The 23,414-nt window shown below is 41.3% G+C and overlaps 1 protein-coding gene across 1 annotated transcript in view; it reads left to right on the top strand.

Moving 5' to 3' along the window:
* LOC145402129 (NEDD8-conjugating enzyme UBE2F-like) overlaps positions 1-23,414 on the top strand; it is a 206,461-nt gene that overhangs the window by 79,606 nt on the left and 103,441 nt on the right. Inside the window, exon 3 of the mRNA XM_080274244.1 lies at positions 19,249-19,410. Coding sequence (XP_080130370.1) covers positions 19,249-19,410 — 162 coding nt within the window. The remainder of the gene's footprint in view (positions 1-19,248; positions 19,411-23,414) is intronic.

The following is a 23,414-nucleotide window of genomic DNA, read 5'->3' as shown; positions in this document are numbered from 1 at the left end:
GGATTGGGGGGGGGGGTGTCAGTGGTGAAAAATCTGCCAGAACGCGGCGGGTTAAAAGTGGCTGACGTAATTTATTATTCTTTGGTTTCCTTTATCATTTTTGCATATATATTGTCCGGACCTGGCGATTTTTGAAGTTTTAACTTATTAATTTCTTTCAGTAAGATGGAGGAATAGAAGAAGGGAAAGACGAGAGGAAGGAGTAGTTGCAAGGAGAGTGGAGAGGTTACAAGAGGATGAGAAAAAGGCAGAGTATAAGAGAGAAGTGGAGGAACGATTGGGCAAATATGAATTGGAGCAGATGGGAGACGTGGAAGGTGTGTGTAAGATATTTACTGAAGAAATATGTGCAGCATGTGATGTGGTGTGTGGAAGGAAGAGAAGACGGAGGGGGGTGCAAGGAACAGCATGATGGACTGAAGAGGTGAAACAGGCTGTGGCACAAAAGAAGAAAGCATACAATGAATGGATGAGAAATAGGGGCGTGGAAGAAGTTGAGAGGCGGAAGAGAGAGTTATATGTGGAAAGAAAGAGAGAGGTGAAAAGATTAGTAAGAGAGAGTAAGAAGAGAGTGGATGAGGAATTTGGAAGGAATTTGAGTGTAAAGTGGAGGGACTGTAAGAAAATGTTCTGGAGAGAGGTGAAAAGAGTAAGACAGGGTGGAAGTGAAGTTAGCAGGGGAGTGAAAGATAAAAATGGTAGATTACTAGTGGAGAAGGGAGAAAAAGTGAGCAGATGGAGAGAACACTTTAAGGAATTGTTGAACGTAGAGGATGGAAGTAATGCGAGTATAAGTGGCTGGGGAATGGGTGGGAGAAGGAGGGAGGTGAGAAGACAGGAAGAAATCAGTAGGATAGAAGTTGTGGAAGCAATGAAGAAAGTTAAATCTGGGAAAGCCCCAGGAATTGATGGAGTGTGTGGTGAAATGCTGAAGCATGGGGGAGAGATAGTAGTAGAATGGATGTGGAAGATGTGCAGATTGGCCTGGGAGGAAGATGGAGTCCCGGAGGATTGGAAGTCAGGTATAATTATTCCCTTGTATAAAGGGAAAGGGGAAAAAGAAGTGTGTGGTAATCATAGGGGCATTTGTCTTCTTAGTATAATAGGAAAAGTGTATGGTAGGATACTTATAGACAGAGTTAGAGAAAGAACAGAAAAATTAGTTGGAGAAGAACAGGGAGGCTTTAGGAAGGGAAGAGGTTGTGTAGATCAGATATTCATTCTTAGATCTTTAGTGGAAAAGTTTCCAGAGAAGGGAAAGAAGTTGTATGCAGCTTTCATGGATTTGGAGAAAGCATATGACAGGGTGGATAGACAAGGATTGTGGAAAGTGTTAAGAATATATGGAGTAGATGGGAAGTTGTTGAATGCTGTGAAGAGTATGTATGATGGTGCGAAGGCTGCAGTGCGTATGGATGGTGAACTAAGTGAATTTTTCTCTCTGAAAGTTGGTTTGAAACAGGGATGTGTCATGTCTCCATGGTTGTTCAGTCTGTACATGGTTGGGGTAATAAAAGAGGTACAAGGTAGGGTAGTGGATGTTGGCGTGGCCCTGGTGAGAGAGGATAGTGTTTGGAAACTCCCTGTACTGTTGTTTGCAGATGATACTGTGTTGTTGAGTGAAGACGAAGGGGAGCTGCAAGGCTTGGTGGATGAGTTTGAGAGAGTGTGTAAGAAACGGATCTAAAGGTGAATGTAGGGAAGAGTAAAGTGATGGTCTTTGAGAGAGGTGAAGTTAGTGAATGTACAGCGTGGTTGGATGGTGAGGAATTGGAAAATGTGAGTACGTTTAAGTACTTGGGTAGTGTGATGAGTAAGGATGGAGGTTTGGAGGGTGAAGTGCTTGAAAGGGTACAGCAGGGAAGAAAGGTTGCTGGTTCCTTGAAAGCAGTGATAAGAAACAGGGAAGTGAGCATGGAAGTGAAAAAGTTGCTACATGACAGTATTGTGATACCAACTCTAACATACGGAAGTGAAGCTTGGACATTGTTGGAAGGACGCAAGTCAAGAGTGAGAGCAGTGGAAATGAGTTATTTAAGAGGAGCCTGTGGAGTCGCGTGGAGAGACAGGCTGACGAATGAGGATATAAAGGAGCGTTGTGGTGTGGATGTGGATGTGATAGGAAGCGTTATGAGGAACACACTGAGGTGGTTTGGCCATGTGGAGAGGATGGAGGGTGAAAGACTGACGAAGAGAGTGTATGTGAGTGAGGTGGAAGGGGGAAGAGGGAGGGGGAGGCCGAGGATGAGATGGAGGGATGGGGTGGAGAGGTATATGAGAGAGGGGGGTGTGAGTTGGGAGCAGGGCAGTGAAATGGCGGGGGACAGGGCGACTTGGAGGCGATTTGTTTGTGGCCACCCCAAACGGAATTGAGGCGTCTGGCAATAGATAGATAGATAGACATCCTCCTTACTAATGGTTATTTTACTATGAATATTTTCCGTATTATCATCGTAAATATTTGCTGCTTGAGGGACCAGGTCTAGATTTCCCTTGCTGAATACTGATATGAATTAATTATTTAGGATGGAGCACATTTCTTTATCATCACTGGTAATGTCACCTTATTCTGTTCTGAGTGGCCCTATCCTATCTTTTTTTTTGTATGGTTCATCATTCATTCATTGCCAGACGCCATGTATCCCAGACAGGGTGGCCAAGGGCTTAGAGTTAATTGTTTTTACAGGGAGGGGCACTAATCCTCCACCAACCCCACATGACACGTAGGGATGCCAACAGCATCTGGTGTTCCCAGGCGGTCACCCATCCAAGTACTAACCAGACCCAACGTTGCTTACATTTGATAAAAACCCTTGGGGTTTTCTTTTGATTCATTAGCAACCTTAATTTCATAACTTCTCTTTGCTGTCCGTATCTCCCTCTTCTGTATTTAAAATTGCTTACAGGTTACGTAAGTGTTCCTCTCCACATTTTATTTACTATATATTCCTTTCCTCTGGCCTATGAGAGATTTTAATCTGTTGTTTAACCATCTTGGTTCTGAATTATTCATTCTAAATGGCTTTGAAGGGATATATCTACAGCCACTGCAAAAAATCTTGATACTCTCCCATATTTATCTAGAAAACTTCAGCATGGCTTAACTCTGACTGGTGAAAACATCACTTTAAAGTGACTTTTTCACCTATCAGTATTAATATTTTTTACGTTTCTACATCACTTAAGTACTTTCCAGGCATCTTGGAATATGTCAGGTGAAAATAAAACCTTGATATTCTCCCATATTTAGCTAGAAAACTTCAACATAACTCTGTTGGGCGAAAACGTCACTTTAAAGTGACGTTTTTACCCATCAGAGTTAATATTTTTTACTTTTCTACATCACTCAAGTACTTTCCAGGCATCTTGGAATATGTCAGGTGAAAATATAACGTTAAGAAGACATAGGGAAGAAGCTGAGAATTTATGCAGGAAGAGCATCAACAGCATACATCCTCCCCTGATGAGAGCTCGGTGAGCACTAGCAAGATTAGCACATCAGTGAGTCTGGGAGTGTCCATGGTGCTGCCAGATGTATATTAATGGCCAGATTAACTCAGGAAATGGTTGGATTTAAGCCTACCTTAAATGTATTTTTCATAGGTCCCAGAGGGGTGATGGGATCAAGGTTTTTCGCGGAGGGTGTATCTCGGCCTCCATGTATAATAGTTACTAACTCGTTATAATTCTCACTGGCCAAACGTCTGCTTGGTACTGGACCTGGGTTAATCCCCGTCACATGAACTACACTTCCACCTGAGACCTGACTCTCCCCAGAGACCTGGCGTACATTCCCACATGTTTCCTGTCTGTCACCTATGACCTGAGGTTCCCCACTGACCTGGCACTCCCTAAAATAGCTATTCTCCCTATGGAATACCGTTCTAAAATAAGCTCTTAATCCATCAAAATCTCGTAGATGAAAATTAGGAACGGTAGAGGTATTTTCAACGGAACAGACATCCCAAATAAATTTGAACTTAATTTCTTCGTGATCGCTATTACCAAGTCGTCCACCAACCTCTGTATCACTAATGACATTTTATTTGTTAGCTAAAACCAAATCTAGTATATTATTACCTCTGGTGGGCTCCCTGATGTATTGATAAAGGAAATTATCCTGTGCTACCTCTAGAAATTCGTCTGACTCTGTATCCCCTGTCTGATTTCGTCAATCAGTCCTTGGCAGATTAAGATTCCCTACAATTATTACAGTACCCTCGCGTCCAGCACGGTAATATTGTCATGCATGGGTCACGTGTTGGACCAGAAACGTGTTGGACTAACAATAGAGCTTATGGGGAAAAATGAATTATGTCAGCAACCCTAGGAAAAGTCACCCTAAATACCTACCATATACCTATACATATATTGGTACTATTGTAATTATAATAAATGGTACTGTGCTATGAATGATAACTAACCTTTTAGGATAGTGTTGATGGGCTTGCTGGGAATGGAAGGTGGTATCCAAGGCTGTAGGTAGTCCTACTGGGTCCCTGGAGGATGGCTGCTGGCGTCACTAGCGGGTAATGGCTGTTGCTCCTCCTCAACCTCCCTCATAAATCCTTCGAAATCACACTCAGAATCACTATCTTCGTCCACAGCCATGGAAGGTCCTGCTTCTGCCTGTCCTAGCACTCTGTAATCCTTGGCAAAGTGCATGCTCCTCACACTGTTGCCAGAGCCCCGTCTCATGACTGTGGAAAGTGATCGCTGTCGCTGACTCGGTAGAGAATAAGGAGAAGCAACTTTGTTTATAAACTGGTATGCACGCCGATGAGAAGGGTTTCAAAACGATTGATATTTATTTTAAAATATTAATATGTATTCAGTGTCAGGCTAAATGTTCAATGCTGTAGTACGATACATTCTCTGTCGAGTCGCCTGGGTTTTGGTCACACTGTTTTGCCCGTCGTATCCTCGGCAGGAATCCATCCAGATGAATTCCAAATGCCCGTGGTATCGTCGGCAATTTTACCACGTTACCTTTCCGATTTACCATCGTATCCTCGGCAAACCTGGTATGAAGTGCCGTGTGGTAGCCTTCGGCTGCCAGGATCTTGTCTTAGTTTTTTATTATGATCCTCACGTTGGCTTCATTCATGTCGTAGGCCTTGGCAATGTCAACTTTCCTCTCCCCTTTCTTCTTCCTCTCGATGCTTTCTAGCTTGGTGGCCTGAGGGAGGTGCCGACGCTTCTTGGGGTTCTCAGAAGGCTTCCTAGGCATCGTGAGTAGGGTAAAATGCAGTAACAAGGGCAGAAAATGCAGCAAGAAAAAAGCACTTTCCAATGCAATTATGCGACTGAGTGGCGCTGCGGCGGGAGAAATTTAAACAAAACATCACGTGACACCAGAAGCGTTTTTAATTGGGCGGCATCATGATCACGTCACGATAGCGGGTGGGGAAGGCTACTTGATCAGAAGTTTTCATTGGCTATCATCATCATGGGAATGTCCAGTATGACCATGTTGGACCAGGGGTGATCGTGCTAGAGTGAACATGCGGATTTCACCCACTTCTCGGAGCTCTGTGCGTGTTATGCTAACACACTCATGTTGCAGTAATTAAATCGTATTAAATACAGTAATACTAATTAATTGCTCTCCGTGCTGGACCCGAATCGTGCTGGACTAACGCGTGTTGGATGCAAGGGTACTGTACTAAGCTGGACTGTGACACTTTCCTAATTTCCTCCCTGAGGTATTTACTATCTGTGCAGTGGCAGTATCGTAACCAGTGAGGTCTTGCCTAAGTGACATATCTGCTGCTGGTATAAAGCTCGAATTGGGAAAAGATGTCAATACCATCTCAGCACTTTTGTGGCACCTCGGTTTGGGTTACCTTTCTTAGAAGGGTAGTCAAGTCGTACCCCACCTGCTCGCGGTGACCTCGCAGACACCCTGTTTTTTTCCATTTCTGTTCTTTTTGTTTTTTTCGGTTTTCTTTTTTTCTCCTAAATTAGGGTGACACAAACGGGGGCAGCGCTACTTGGGTTTATCCTGGGTAGTATTGTATATACGTTTTGCTGCTGTTGTTGTCATTTTGTTTTGTTTTTTGTTCTCCTTTACCACAAGCAAACAACACCAGTGCCCTCGCTGCAGTAGGTCTGTAGCAAAAAGTGCACAAGCACTTAAGTGCACCTACTGCAGTGAGTAGGCTAATATAGCTTGTGAAAATTTGGATGCAGGCGACTATCCATTTATGAAGAAAAGGCACCAGCTGGGCTTCCGCTGGCTGTGTAGCCAATGTGTTACACCAGTGGACGAGGTCTTGGCTGGTGGAGAAAGTAGTACCAAGAAGGAGTTTGAAGATAAAGTTACTGGGCCAATCCTTCAGGCAGTTAGAGACGTTTCAAATAGACTGGAGGCACTCGAGACCAAGGTCTCATCACCCATGGCAGTCGCGCAAGATCAGACCAAGTCATTTGCGGATGCTATTCGCGGGTCTCTCGTGGGGGAAGGGAAGGATCTGCCTGGGGGCGTGATTGAGATCAGTGCTCATGGCCAGAAAAAAGCCATTCATAGTCAGCATGTACTGATTATGAAACCAAAGAGTGGTGCTGATACCCTGACAAATCAGATGGGACCAGAAGACATCAGAGGTGTACTTAACTCGGTACCGGTTGATAGCTGTCTTAAGACCAAGGCTGGTGGGTTGGTAATGAAGTTTCCGTCAGCTGAGGCAACTGGGGTGCTGAGTGATCATTTTGGCTCTGAGGGCACTTTTTGCATATCAGAGCCAAAGAAAATGTTGCCTAAAATGACCGTAATAGGCATTTCGGCCTTTCCTCTTCCTTGGGTGACTGACTTCATTCCAAACATTCTGAGAAAAAACAATAAAATTAAGATGCTTGTTGATCGAGGTTGTACCCTCAACCTTCTCTTCACAAGAACAAGGAATGACACCAAAACTGCTGTCTTGAAGATGTCGCCAGAGGTGAGATCCTCCATTGTGGAACAGGGCAATTACATCTACAGTAATCACTCCAATATCCGACGTAATAGAGCCATAGGTAGGTCCGGATATTGGTCCTGTCCGGATATTGGGCCCCAGCTTATGGACTTGTACTTATGGACCCTAACTCAGAGAAACACCTATACAACTCCCTCTGGACATGCATAGCACCTATTTAAGACCCAAATCACACCAATAAGGCACATAAATGACTGAAATAAATGCAAAAGAAGCATAAAATGAGGGTTTAGAAGTAGGTTCATACAATATGAAACATTCTGGTGACTGGCTCCTGGACTGGTACTTATGGACCCTAACCTAGCCTAACTCAGAAAAACACCTTCCTACGCACATGCATAGCTCCTAACACCCTATTCACACCAATAAAGGACATGAAAGAGTGAAATGAGTTTTTTTTTTTTAATTTTTTGGGGTTTTCAGACCTTTTTGGGAATATTGGATCCCGGGACAATTATGTCTGGTTAGTGGGGATGTTCGGATATTGGGCGTCCGAATATTAGAGTGGTTACTGTATGTGGATCTTATAAGATGCCGTGCTTTCGATAGATTCTGGGTTACACAGTGTCATTACTGTCAAGGCTTTGGTCATACATTTGAGAGATGTTCTAGGAAAAATGATGAACCTAAATGTGTCTTTTGTGCTGGAACCTATAAATCTAAGGATTGTAGTAACGGAAATTCTCCCAAATGCATCAACTGCTCTTCTTTAAGACATCAAGATACTAATTCAGATTCACAGTCAGTTGTCAATTTTGCATCAAGTAGAGACTTTCCAGTTATGATTTCTCATAGGAATCCGTAACAAGATAGACTATATTGATGAAATCCTAAATCAGCACGAGCTAGACATTTTGTGCTTGACTGAAACCTGGTTGTATGAGTCTGATATCGAAATTATTTGTAATGCTTTGCCTAAGACATATTCTATTATTAGTATTCCTAGGCCTGCTGCTGACTATCCGGGAGGAGGCGTAGCACTCATCTACTCGGCAGCACTTGCAAACGTTTCTCTCATTGACTCAGACCTGACCCCATCTTCATTTGAATTTGTGGAATTATTAATAAATTTCCATCAGAATACCATTAGAATTGCAATTGTCCATCGACCAGGTCACCCGGGCAGAGATCGGGGTTTTATGGAGGAGTTTGGGCAGTTTCTTGAAGGGTTTTCTCTTAAACCTGGAGGACTTCTTGTTTGTGGTGATTTCAATTATTAGGTTGACAGTCCAGAGTCAAAACCGTTTTCTTCCGAATTCCTTGAGTTGATCACCCAGAACATTTTTTTCAATCATGTGAGTAATCCAACTCATGTCTCAGGACATGTCCTTCACTTGATTTTTTGTTGGTTGCAGGTGTGTATCAGATGTGGAGGTTGACTCATTTGACCCCCTCATCCCTGATCATGCTCTGATCACTCTTAGTTTTGATGTTCCAAAATCCCCTTCATATAAAAAGGTCATCAGGTTCAGAAATTACAGGAATGTTGACCGCCAGTTGATGTGTCTTGAAATTGATCAACGTTTAAACTCCATTGATTCTTCCGGTCTTTCTTCTGATGAATTGGTTGATATTTGGAACAATGAGCTTAGGTAAATTTTTGACCATTATTGTCCTGAGGTAGTAAAAACTGATTCTCTGTGGTATGGTCCATCCATTAATTCTTTGCGTAGACAACGTAGAAGGGCAGAACGTGAGTGGTGCTTGCTGCAGACTGAAGTAACTCGTTTGCGTTATGTTTTTGCGAGAAGAGCAGTCGTTCACTCTGTAAAAGCCCAAATGGCTAGGTATTATCAAAATAAAGTTGATTCATGTGGTGGTGATAAAAAAAAACTGTCTGCAGTTGTGAACAATTTGGTTGGTCGGAGGAATGTAATTGTTAAACCAACTTCTGTATCTGATGCCCAGTTGGGTTCTGATCTTGCTTCATTTTCTACAAGTAAGATGTCTCGCATAAGAAGTGATTTAGACAGCAGTTCTCCTAGTGAAGCGTACTCAGTTGACTTCCAGCCACGGTGCACCGAGGATCATTTGTTTTCAACGTTTCATCCGTTGGATGTAAACAGAGTCAAATGTTATATCAGAGAACTTAATAAAACATTTTGCTCACTCGATCCATGTAACATGTCACAACTGCTTGATGTGTATGGGCACGCTACAGACTTTATCTGCAACATAATAAATAGATGCTTCTTAGAAAGTAATTTTGTGCTGTCTGAGAAACGTGCTTTGCTTAGGTCCCTAATTAAGAAACCTGGCCTTGATGTCGAGAGCATGACAAATTATTGTCCCGTCTCTAACCTGTCTTTTTTTATCCAGGATTATTGAGCGGGCCATACTCGATCAACTCGTACCACTACTTGAACACAACAGAGTTGTTCCTGTTGTTCAATCAGCATACAAAAAATACCATTCAGCTGAAACTGCACTAACAATGATTCAGAGTGACTTGGTGACAAACACCTGTAGTGGGATGTCCTCTCTCCTAGTTCTTTTGGATCTGTCTGCAGCTTTTGATACAGTAGATCATAAACTATTGTTGGACAATCTGTATTTTTATGGCGTCCGTGATAGTGCCCTTTTGCTCCTTAAGTCGTATCTGTCGGACAGATCTCAGAGAGTGGTTGTTGATTATGCTAGCTCTGATTCTTCTCCCCTTCTATTAGGAGTCCCTCAAGGATCAGTTTTGGATCCAGTTCTATTTACTATCTACACAAGTAGTTTATCGTCTCTACTTGATGCTCATGATGTGTCCTATCATTTTTATGCTGATGACACCCAGCTCTATGTTAAGATGTCAGATATCAATGATACTAAGACAAAGTTTGAATCTCTAATGTCTGATATTAAGATTTGGATGGCTAAGAGGAAACTTAAGCTGAATGATGGTAAAACTGAGATCATCATCATCAGAGGAAACAGAAGGGGTAATGACACTGACGATGCCCTGGCTTTGAACATTGGCATGTCACAGCTACATCCAGTCAGTTCTGTTCAAAATTTGGGTGTTTATTTTAATTCTAAGTTAAATTACAAAGAACATATTAATCAGGTTGTAAGAGGGTGTAACTTGCATATCAGAAATCTGTACTCTGTGAGAAGATTCCTGAATAGACGGTGCCTCTTAACATTGGTCCATGCAGTGGTCTTGTCTTGTGTTGATTTTCGTAATTCACTGTGGGTTGGTCATCCAAATAATATACTAACAAAAGTTCAGTCTGTGTTGAACAGGGCAGCATGGCCTATCTTTGGTCTCCCTCCAAGAACCTCAACTACCCTGTTTCTGATTGAGTTGCATTGATTACCAGTAAAGGCTAGAATTGAATTTAAACTGTGTCTTATTACATTTAAGGTTCTTAAGTTTGGTGAACCAAAGTATCTTGCTGAATTGTTAAAACTCCCTTCGGCACGCCCGGGTGTGATGTTACGCAGTGAAGATGATTCCTTGCGTCTTGATGAGCCAGGAGCCATTCACCAGTCATCTTTCTCTGATCGTTCTTTTGCATATAGAGCCCCTAGATTATATAACTGATTACCATTGTCCAAAAGACAACTCTCTACTGTTGAATCCTTTAGTAGACAGCTGAAAGCCTTTCTTTTTTCAAAATGCTATGACCTGGAGAGAGGTACTATAACGGATAATTATATGGTTTAATTATTGCCACTTTCATATATATATGATATAGCTTGTATTATATACAAGAAATGTCACAATTCTTGTAATGTAAAAATAATGTATGAGTGTCGAGCGCTAATGAATTCCCAAAGGAAGAACTGGCGCTTTTGAGGAACAAAAGGCCAGATTATTATTATTATTATTACATAATTTTGGAGATCTGTAAATAGCTCGTAAGACTAATTTTTCCCTGTTGTTACTGATTTCAACCCAGACACTTTCAGTGTTCCTGTTTACTTTAATGTCTGCTTTATTGTAACAGTTTAATGAATCCTTTACGTAAATAGCTACCCTGTCCCCTTTTCTCCCCAGATGGTTTGACACAAAAATACTGTATTATAGCCCCTTATCTGTTATTCTGCTAAAAATTCTTGAGTGTCTGTATTCATCCAAGTTTCACTAATAATGGCAATGTCTATTTTCTTTGTACAAATTAAAGCCCTCAGTTCATCCATTTTATTTCGTAAACTGCTGTTTGTATAGTACGCTTTCAGATTATTATGAATAGTTATACCTCTACCTTGGGACTTACTTTTAAAAATTTTGTTAATAACTGGGGAACTCTCTACTTGACTAATATAAAAAATTTTTGTACTATCACTTGTCGCCCCTCTATCATCGCCTGCTCATATTGGGGGTGCCTGGGTTGATATCTCTACACTGATGGTTAAGCTGTTGTTCTTTCTTTTGCATGTTTTGATGCATCTATCCAAACCTGATGATGATGATTTCTGAGTGTAGGTGCTGCAACTTCCTGTACAACTAATTCTCAACCTCGAAAAAACCAGTCTAACTCCTTGTCTATCATTCCAGCTAAAACAGTAACTCCCTGCCTACTGAGATGAGTCCAATCCTATCTATACATGGAACTCTGTCCATAAAACCGGTCCCAGCTGTCAGTGAAAGGTATTGCATTCTCTTTGCAATACCTTTGAAGGTGGCCATTAAAACCTATTGCCCTGCTCAAGCATTCCCTCTCAGCTCCCTTCCTAGGCAAAACACCGGGCACTATAGGGGTCCCTTCCCTCTCCCTAACCTGCTCCAACATCACCTTGTGCTGCTGCCATGGTACCTCACTCTTACGGCTACCAACATCATTGCCTCCTACACTGAGGCACTACTTATAATCCCAATCAGGTCTTTTTCCACTTTTACCAAACTTGATTACATGACACTTGTCCACATTGCATTCCATTTGCCATGTATTGCTCTATTCATGAAGTTTATTTAATTCTTCTTGTAGTTCTTTCCAAGAGTCTGCGTTAGTAATTCTTCTACCCCCTGGGGGTATGGGGGTTTCAAGAATACTCCCCCAGTATCCCTGCTTGTCATACGAGGCAACTAAAAGAGTTGGTGGTGGGTTAGTGCCCCACCCCGTAAAAAGAACTAACTAAACATGCGAATAAAACACCTCAGACCAGGACGGACCATACGTTGATGACTAAGGAACGGACAAAGGACATTCTGAGGGTGGGAACATGGAATGTGAGAGGAGTGAATGATGAAGTGAAAGAGAGAGAGATTGTCCAGGTGCTTGAGGATGCAAGAGTGGATATATGTGGATTGACTGAAACTAAATGGAAAGGTGAAAGGGTGAGAGAATGGGAATATGGTTTAGGTATATGTGCGGGAGTCAGTGAGAATGAGAGGGCAAGAGAGGGAGTATGTCTGATGATAAGCAAGAAGTGGAAGGAGAATATAAGAGAGTATGGAACAGTGGGTGCAAGGATTGTATGGGTGAGGATGAAAGTAGGTATACAAGCGTGGGCGATTGTATGTGTGTATGCTCCGACAGAGGAGCGAGTGGCAAGAGTGAAAGATGAGTTTAGGGCGAGAGTAGAAGCATGTTGGACAAATTTGAGAGGAGCGAGAGAGTGCTGTTGATTGGAGACATGAATGGCAAAGTTGGGAATGTACAAGTGGATGGAGTGGTTGGTCATTGGGGTGTGCCAGCTGACGTAGATGGGAATGGTAGTGTTTTGGTGGACATCTGTGCTGGTAAGGGGTTGGCAATAGCCAACACCTACTTTCGACATAAGATGATCCACCGGTATACATGGAGAATAATGAGGAGGATGGATGGTGAACTTGTTGAACGAAAGGCAATGATAGACGACGTGTGTGTGGATGAGCGAATGAAAAGACAAGTGTTGGATGCAAGAGTGTGGAGAAGGTGGGGGAATGGAGTCTCGGACCATCACTTAGTGATGGCCAAGGTAAAGCTGCAAAGAAAATGGCTCTGGAGACGAAGGGGAAGACAGGAGGAAACAGCTCCTGTGAGAAGAGTGGAGAATTTGCAAGATAGTGAGAAAATGGCAGAGTATAAGAGCATAGTGGAAGAAAGATTGGGAAGGTATGAGCTAGAGCAGATGGAAGGGGTGGAAGACGTATGCAAGATATTTACGGAAGAGATAGGTGCAGCGTGTGAGGTGGTTTGTGGAGTGAGGAGGAGATGCAAAGGTGTCCAAGGGACAGCATGGTGGAATGATGAGGTGAAACGAGCTGTGGAACAAAAGAAGAAGCATATAGTGAATGGTTAGCGAGTAGAGGTAGGGGAGAAGATGAAAAGAGAAGAGAGGGGTATATGTGAGTAGGAGAAGGGAGGTGAAGAGAGTGGTGAAGGAGAGTAAGAAGAAAGTGGATGAAGAGTTTGGAAGGAATCTGAGTGTGAAATGGAGGGAGAGTAAGAAATTGTTTTGGAAGGAGGTAAAGAAAGTAAGGCAGTGTGAAAGGGAAAATAGTAGGGGAGTGAAAGATAGGAATAATAGAGTGTTGGTGGAGAAGAGAGAGAAATTGAGGAGATGGAAGGAGCACTTTGAGGATTTGTTGAATGTAGAGAGTGAAAGCAATGCGAGTATAAGTGGTTGGGGAATGGCTGGGAGAAGAAGAGATGAGAGGAGGGAGGAAGATATCAGTAGGACGGAAGTAGTGGAAGCAATGAAGAAGATCAAGTTGGGAAAGGCCCCAGGAATTGATGGAGTGTGTGGCGAAATGCTGAGGTATGGGGGTGAGATTGTTGTGGAGTGGATATGGAAGTTGTGTAGATTGGCTTGGGAGGAGAGAAGGGCTCCAGTGGACTGGAAATCAGGTATAATTGTTCCTTAATATAAAGGAAAAGGGGAGAGAGAAGTATGTGGTAACCATAGGGGTATTTGCCTTCTTAGTGTGACTGGTAAAATATATGGTAGAATACTCATTGATAGGGTTAGGCATATGTCAGAGGAGCTAGTGGGAGAAGAACAAGGGGGATTTAGGAAGGGAAAAGTGTGTGTAGATCAGATATTTGTTCTAAGATGTTTAATGGAGAAGTATCTAGAGAAGGGAAAGAAAGTGTATGCTGCCTTCATGGACTTGGAGAAAGCTTATGACAAAATAGATAGGCAAGGTATGTGGAAGGTATTAAGAATATATGGCGTGGAGGGGAAATTGTTGAGTGCTGTGAAAAGTATGTACGAAGGAGCTAGGGCTACGGTGTAAGTGGATGGTGAGCTGAGTGAGTTCTTTGATCTCAGTGTGGGACTGAAACAGGGTTGTGTGATGTCTCCATGGCTGTTTAATATATACATGGATGGGGTTGTAAAGGAGGTGCAGGGTAAGGCAGTGGATGTTGGGGTGGCTTTAATGAATGAGGGTGAGATTTGGAAGATTCCGGTGTTGCTTTTTGCTGATGATACAGTATTGTTGAGTGAAGATGAATGGGAGTTGCAAAGTTTGGTGAATGAATGTGGGACAGTGTGTAGGAAGAGGAAGCTGAAAGTTAATGTAAACAAAAGTAAAGTTATGGTGTTTGAGAGGAATGAAGTCACAGAATGTACAGTGAGGTTGGATGGTGAGGATATGGAGAATGTGAGTGCATTCAAGTACTTGGGTAGTGTGATGAGTAAGGATGGAACTTTGGGGGATGAAGTGTGTGAAAGGGTACTGCAGGGAAGGAAGGTTGTTGGTTCACTGAAAGCAGTGATGAGAAATAGGGAGGTGAGTTTGGAAGTTAAGAAGTCACTGCATGATGATATTGTGATCCCTACTCTGACATATGGAAGCAAGGCATGGACCTTGCAAGAGGGGAACAAGTCAAGAGTGAGAGCAGTGGAAATGAGTACTTGAGAGGAGCATGTGGAGTGACATGGAGGGACAGGTTGACGAATGAAGAAGTGAAGGAACGTTGTGGGGTGGATGTGGACGTGGTTGAGAAGATTAGGAGAAATACACTGAGGTGGTTTGGACATGTGGAGAGAATGGAGAATGAAAGACTGACTAAGAGGGTGTATGTAGGTGAGGTGGAGGGAGGGAGAGGGAGGGTTAGACCGAGGATGAGGTGGAGGGAGGGAGTTGAGAGGTATATGAGGGAGGGGGGGGTGAGTTGGGGGGAGGGTAGTCAAATGGTGGGTGACAGAGCGACTTGGAGGCGTTTTGTTTGCGGGCATCCTTTGCGGGATTAGGGCGTCGGGCTATAGATAGCTAGATAGATTTTTGCATCATCAGCAAACATATTTTGATAGCTTTCATTTCCAGTGTTATTATCTATGTCATTTATGTACACTAAAAATATAATCGGTGCCAGCACTGACCCCTGTGGAACTCTGCTAGTCACTTCCCTCCTTGACGAGTAATTTACCCTTAGTACTGTTCTCATTTCCCTATTTTTGGAGAAAATCGATTCCAATAGTACAGTTTGCCTCATATTTCTCCTTGATGGCAGTGTTTCCATAAGTCTTTGGTGTGGTACTCTGTCAAATGTTTTCCTGAAATCTAAATAGATACTGTCCACCCATCCTTCACTTTTCTGTAATGTTTCTGTTACTGTATCATAGTTGCTCAACGGATTAGTAACACATGATTTTCCCTTTCTGAAACCAAACTGTCTTTCTGTTATCATATTGTGTTCTTCTAGATGATTTAACCAAACTTTTCTTATCAGCTTTTCTAATACCTTGCTTACAACACTGGTTAGTGATACTGGTTGGTAGATGAGTGGATTTTGTCAATTCCTTTCTTGAATAAGGGAACAGTGTTTGCTTCTTCCAAATATCAGGTAGTTTACCTTGTCCTAATGATTCCTTGAATATTAATGATAATAGTTTGCTTAACTCCTTTGCACATTCATGTAGCATCCAACATGAAATTTCATCAGGACCATTTGCTTTTCCTTTGTCTAGTTTACCTAATTCCTCCTGTATTTCTTTTTCTGATATTTGTATACTGTATCTGGTAATATGTATGGGCATGCATGTTCCATATCATCCCTCTCAAAATTATTTTCTTCTGTAAAAACTGATTGGAAATTCTTATTTAATGCTTCACAGATATCTTTCTCTTGTGTATAGATGATCCCCTCGTCCGTAATGGATTGTATTTTATCTTTTACGTTGGTTTTGCTTCTGATGTAGCTGTAAAATAGCTTCAGTTGATCACTACTTTTATTTATGATGTCTTCCTCAAACTCTCTTTGGGTTTCTCTCCTTATTCTTGTATAATCGTTTCTTGCCTGTTTATTGTTGGTAGATGCCCTCTCACTATTTTGTCTTCTGTATCTGGTCCACAAGAAGTCTCTTTTTTCTTCTGATTTTTTTTCATTCTGTATTAAACCATTTCTTTATTTTCTTTTCTGCATCTTTGTGCTGTGGCATGTACTTCTGGACTCCTATTTCATAGAGTTTACAGAATTTTTCATAATACATTTAAATCATGTCCTCTGTGCTCCTTTTCCCAATCTAATTCTAAGAAGTACTTCTTTAGGTCATGGTAGTTTCCCATTTTATAGTTTAGGCTCTTTTTGTAACTTTCATTGCTGTTAACAATGTCATCCAATCCTAAAGTAGCAGTTTAGTACTGCATGGTGGCTTTTGCCGAATGGAAGGTGATACATTAAATTATCAGTATCGTTTTCTTGCCTAGTAAATATAAGATCTAGTACTGATGGTACATCAAGTCCTCTCTTTCTGGTGCTTTCCCTTACATGTAGCATTAGGAAAAACTCCTGGTTGAGATCCAGGAGCTTTTGGTCCCAACAGCATTCCTGGCTTATTGTATCTAGAGTATTCCAGTTTATAATTGTATTAAAATCTCCGGTTAGTATAATTCTTTACAATTTCTCCTCTATTCTATTTAGTAATGCTCTTAAACTCTGAATTGTAATCTCTGCCAGATCCTCATATTTGCCTCTTTCCTATGTGTTTGATCTGGGTGGCATGTATAAATTTGCTACAATTACTTTCCCTTCAGATGTATTGCTTTCTACTGCAATCAGTTCTACTTGTAAGGGTATATCTAATTCTATTTCTTTGACTTATAGATTTTTTTTTTTTTTTTTTTTTTTTTTTTTCCGACTTCCTATCTCTTCTCCATATAGTGTATTCCTCTAAGTTTAGGATGTCTTTTGATATCCTTGGTGTTAATTTTGTTTCAGTTAGGCATATATGTGGTTCATTTTTTGACGTAATCATTCATCGGTAATATTTTAGATACCATTCCATCTACATTTGAGTACATCAACTTAATCATCTTGTTTATATACTTGTTATGACTTGGGTCTACTACCTTCCTCCTTTTTATCCTCTCCTGGTTATGTACCGATTTCAAACCTGCAATCCAATTACTTTGTAAATAAATGTATTCTTCTCCTCCTCTGATCTTCCCTCATTCTTTGTTTTTGCTTCCTCTCTCTTCTCTTTTAATAATTCAAGTTCCTCTTGAGTTAGGCATCATTTTATCCATATATTTTTGAATTCCTCTTTTTCCATGAGTTTCTTTGCATTTTTTAGTATCTCCTCCACAATGTTTACACTCTGGAAGGTTACTTTCAGACGCCTTGACTTATTTCCTTCATATTTCCCTATCCTTTTATGTTCCTCTTTGTCTTTATTACAGATTTCCTCTGATATTTCCTGCGCCATCTCCTTTTTGTCTCTCGAGATCTTGTTTTTTATTTCTTCCTCTTCTATACCAATGATTACTATAGATTTGTTGATATCTGCTGAATCTCTGACCAATTTAGGATTGTTTTGGAATATTCTTTTCACTTCCTTTTTAATGCTCTTTTCTTCAGTTCTTGTTTCTAAGTCTTTCTTTACTTTCACCATTTCAGCATAAGTGGTTTCCACATCATTTTTGTAGCTTTGCATCGCTTCATTCACCTGTGTAATCTTCACCTCATTATCACTGCTTTGATCTGTCAGATTGCTTACTTGTCTAATTGTCTCTGTATCATTTTTTAAACTCTTCCATGATACTCTCATGGTTGACTACTGTACTTGCCATTTCACTAATTTTCATTCTAAGTGAACCCACTTCAACTGTCAGCTCATCTGTTGTTGTGTCTTTCTTATTGACTTCCTTCACTAATTTTTCTATTTCCTCCTTCAGCATGTGCAACTGTTTCTTCATTTCATCCATTTCATTCTGAAATGCCATCTCCAATCTGTTTACCCGTTCTCACAGTTTATTGTACATCTCCATTTCAACCAGTTCCTGGTAGAAATCATCATCCTGCTCTCTACCTTTATCCCTTTTCTTAGCTCCTTCCAAACTTGCTTTACTAAAGTAGGTGGACATCATGTGGTACTAAGAGCACAGATTCTACTTACGATTCCCTGGTGCAGTGTGTGTGTGTTTTAATATGAAAATGTGACAGGTTTTTCAAAACAGAGACAGAGATCACTGTCAGAATGGTAGCCGTGTGGTGAGTTCTGTTTTGTCAGTTTGGACACAGCCGCACTTCACAGAGCAACAGATTTACCAGTTGCCAGACAGAGTAAAAGGACATTAAGTGTGGTAGGTGGGGATGCTCACCATCCACTCACTTGGTATAGAACTGTCTTCAGATGACTCTACATTGAATGATAACCAAATAGTTCCTGTAACTCAGGAAGCCATTTACTATGCTGAGTTGTAACCATATACAGTACGTAAATGACTCCTAGCGATCTAGTGGATTTAGGCATTCCAACTTGGTTGTGCCTGTAAGGTTTTCCATCTGAGGGGTGATTAGGGTTTTTAGTTCATAATAATGCCACTCAGGGCCAAGTGAGGCTGGTCACCCTTGCCTTAAATAACAGGACTGAGTAGCCTTCAATGCCCTGGTCACCTGTGCTCCTGTTTATTTGAGCCAAAGTGGGATTAACTGATGGATTTTTGGATGGATGATAACCAAATAGCCAGCTATAGTGTGACCCATAATATAGCCAAGGAGGGTTGGGGTGTATTGCTCATACTGTATAATGCCACTCAAGAGTGCGTGACTGGCCACCTTCACCTCAAATGTTGGGATTTTTTTTTTTTTTTGCATAACCCTAGGCTTCTGTGCTCCTTTTGAAGCTAAAAAGGATTGAATGATTAGTACGGTCTGGTATTGAAAGTAAATGTAGGGTCCCTCTAGGGTAAGATTGACATTAAAATAGGGTCTCTGTTTCTAGGACAAGATTAACAACCTAATCAAAGAGACACCCACCTTGTACTTATAATACAGTACTGGAGTTAGTTCTTCAGTTGCTGTCCTCTTGTTTATTGCCAAATCCTCAGTACCAGTATTTATTTATTTATTTTTTTTTATCATTGTTATTGTGGGCTTTAGATCATACTTGTATTTTTGTCTGCCAGGTGAGTGAGATGGAGAGCAACCTGCCGGAGGGATGTTCTGCTAAATTTGATAGTCCAGACACACTTCACTCCTTCAGACTAGTGGTGACACCCCCTGAGGGCTACTGGGCTGGCGGGGTCTTCATCTTCACCATAAATGTCCCCGAGGAGTACAACATTGCAGTGAGACGCCAGTTTGAATTTTCCTCTTTTTAGAGCCAGAAATATTACTAGTACACTTGAATGAGATGCCAGTTTGAATGTTCTTTTTAGAGCCAGAAATATTACTAGTTCACTTGAAGCTCCTCTTATACATATTGCTTTACTGGTACTTCATTGCCAAATTGTTTCCTTTTTTCATCTCTTGTAAATTTGATCAAGCCTAAAGGAATTGATTTTGATGAAAATAATGGAAATTATGAATATTGCACATTTGGGAGTGTTTTTACACTTTTCAGTTTTCGTTTCATGACAGTGCAACAGAGTAGCTCTTCCTTATCAAAAGTGAGTGTGCAGAATTTCAGAACTGCATTTACCAAGTATTTCTTCTGCCTCCATGCATGTTATGTAAATCCTGGAGATAGGCCAAAATACAGTACATAATTTTTCAGTATTTTCTTATAATTTTTCTTTCTACTTAGTGGAAATAGTGAGGAAAAGCATTCTAAAGGTTTATTTAAGACTAGGTCTAAGTCCTGAAGTAATTCTTTTTTCATGTTCAAACATTTAGACCACAGGATAATCAGCATAAATCACATTTTGCACAATGAGCCTTTATGAAACTAAAATCAGTTTATGCATCATGTAGTAATCCCAGATTGTCCCAGGAAGGTTCCCCTCCCATTGAAGTAATGAATCAGTGGGTGATGAGTTGTGACTCACAACATCTAGGCCTTCTTGTGCTTACAATCCCTGGAACTAAGTTTGTGAGCATCTTGTCACATAGTCTGGCATAATGTGGTCTCACAACAGTGCCTTCAACAGTGAACACATGCTCAGTGAGTGCACTTGAAACAGGAATAGAAAGAACCCTGATTGGTAGTTTTTATAAAAGAAACAAAATTTCTCCACAAATTTGTTCCCATGCACTGAATTTGTTTCTTGTCTTGTGATGTTCTTAACAATGGTAACATGTCTAGATATAGGATACCTTACACGGATCTCCATTATCTGTAACCACCAGCATTGCTGCTGGATCAGGCAACTTCCCTTTCTCAGATCTGAATGGAGCTGCACACACACACACACACACACACACACACACACACACACACACACACACACACACACACACACACACACACACACACACACACACACACACACACACACACACACACACACACACACACACACACACACACACACACACACACACACACACACACACACACACACACACACACACACACACACACACACACACACACACACACACACACACACACACAGTGAAATGAAGAAGGCAAAAAAAATATCCATGAGGTATATGAAATGAACTATACAGGGAAGGATTCAGTAACCATGTCCCAAAACTCAAAGCAAGGATGAAAAAAAAGAAGAAGGAAAGTTTGGGTTAATAAAAATGCAGGACAGCACTTTAATCTAGGAATAGTGTGTGGAACAAAGTACAAAGAAAGATATATAGTGGAAGAGTTTGGAGGGAGTATAAAGAGACAAGAAACAAATATATACTGTAAAAGTAACATGACAGGAGGAACAAAAATATGAGACTGAGATATGTTAGTAAGAATAATGCTAGTTGTTCAACTGGTTTGTTAACAGTCTGTCTATCTATATACAGTGGTTTCTCGAATTTTGATGGGCATGGGTACCTAAAAATCACTGCGAAATTCAAACCATCGAAATTTAAACTGAACTCCTTATGGGAAAAATTAGTTTGGGTCCGGGGCGTCCGAACCTAACTACGTAAAATCATGATTTTTTGCCCACACCCCCGTAAACTTTATGAACTATGATTGTGGTTAAGTAACTGTAGTTCTGCATTGTATTGCCATATTGTCAGCAAGTGTATACAGTACTTGGTGTATTTCTGCCCTTTCCTGTGTTGCCATTTCACCTTTGGCTGCGAAAATTTAGAGATGCCAGGCTGCTCTCGTCCATTACCACTGCTACCCGAAGATCCACTCTTGCTTGCCATCTTGAAACAGGTACATTGCGACGAAAATACAAAGAAAATACATACAACTAAATTGCAGTGAAATGCATGTCCACACGTGGAAGGTACAAGCTGAAAGTGCGGCACTTGGCTGTAGAGGGCTGGCTGCTGGCAGGACAGTCGCAAGATGGCTACCGACAACTGAACATCACCTTACCCATGGCTTGTTGTTGTTGGTGCCTACTCCCATCCAGAAGCTCATGTCCATAAACAACATGACTGTTTTTCTTTTTTTTTTCCTCAGTCTCTATTGTTCATTTCTATGTTGCTCCTTGTATTCATAATTACTGTACTTCTCTTCATTTCAGTATTCTGCCTACTGTATATGCTACCACCTGTAATTCATTTTGTTTTAGTATTTCTATTATTAATTCTTTTCCTTTAATTTCTCTTGTTATATCTTCGAGTTATTAAAGTATTGGTTAGTTAATAATACTGTAAGTATATTTATAGAATGACGGTGAATAGTCCAGGGTGCGAATTGTCCTGATGGGAAATCGTCCATGTTTTGACAGGGAATTATCTGACGGCAAATTGACTTGACGGTGAATTGTCCCGGAACCTTATCATCGTGTGCTCCACATATGAATAAATGATGTTGATTTTCATTCTCTTCTTGACACGTCACATACAATGTTAGGTTAGGCTCATACTTTTTCTTATAATTTTCCATCCCTTCTAGCATTTTGGTTTGCATCAAAAATATTATCTTTGCTTGTTTTGGTTGGAGTCTGGCCCTGAGAGCATCAAAATGCGCGAATTTGCATCGAAATGTGAGGAGATCACTCCAAAATGCATCGAAACTTGATTCATCGAATTCTAATCTGTCGAAATTCGAGAAAATGCTGTACCTAGGCTGCTTTCTGCAGAGAAAGGGGGGTAGCTGAGACAGGATGACACACTCCCAACTTACTCATCCACACACACATTTACTCGTATCTTAGTCCAAAGGGGAGAAGGGACAGATGCTCACAGCACCACACCACACGAGGGTCAACTGCGCAGTGCAGTCAGCAACATCCGTAGCATGGCCCAACAGCAGAGCTGATTTTCCCCTGCCACATCACAATGGACCCATCCCCTTACCCGCACCTGACCTGATCAGCTGATCAGACCAAATGCCGGAGAATATCTCCTCGGACCTGTGTCATCATTTATTCATTCACAATTTCTCTCCAGTCATCCCTATCACACGCAGCCACTCTTCCTTTCTGTACAGACATCCCTGTCACATCAAACACTCTCTTCACTCTGCCCATCTCTCAGCCTTACACCTCTCACATCAGATCCAGCTACGGTATCTTTTTTACCATTCACTATTCATCCATTCTCTCCATATGCCCAGTCATCACAACATTCTCTGTCTATCTCGATCAGCCATCTCCCGCATAACTTCAGTTCTCCTTCGCACTTCGTCATTTCTAACTCTATCCATGTGCTTCATTCCATACATGCTGTACTCCATAGGTGCCTCATCTCGATTAAGTTCACACTCTTCCTCTCTGCTACATCCATATTCGATGTTTCAGTCTCATTCAACACAGTCTGTACCACTACACCCCCAGACAGCCTTCTCTTTACATCCAATCTAAGCAAACAACATCTGAACACTTCTTTCATCCCTCCCAGCACTTCACCTCTGCATCTATGCATCCATCGCAACATGTGACCCTAAATACTTTACACTTCACCTCCTCAAGCAACTCCCCACTCAAAACTACATTCATCATCCTATCATCTGTCAAACTCATACACTTTATCACTTTACCCTTATTCTCATTTACTCTCAATTTCCTCCTTTCACACACCCTTCTGAACTACTGTACTGACTGTCTCAGTCTTTCCTCCGAATCAGCCACCGGTGCAGTATTATCTGCAAACAGCAGCTGATTCAGCTTCCACTCTCTACCGTCAGCATTCACCAGACTCTAACGTCCACCTAACACTCTCGCATTCACGTCCCTTACAACACCATCCATATAAGTATTAAACAACCAAGGTGACATCA

This window comes from Coenobita brevimanus, chromosome 57 (genome assembly GCF_032717465.1).
Source record: "Coenobita brevimanus isolate Jiangsu-jjx chromosome 57, ASM3271746v2, whole genome shotgun sequence".
In the NCBI taxonomy this organism is placed as follows: domain Eukaryota; kingdom Metazoa; phylum Arthropoda; class Malacostraca; order Decapoda; family Coenobitidae; genus Coenobita; species Coenobita brevimanus.
The sequence above is the reverse complement of the archived record's forward strand: the minus strand, read 5'-3'. Positions and strand labels throughout refer to the sequence as shown.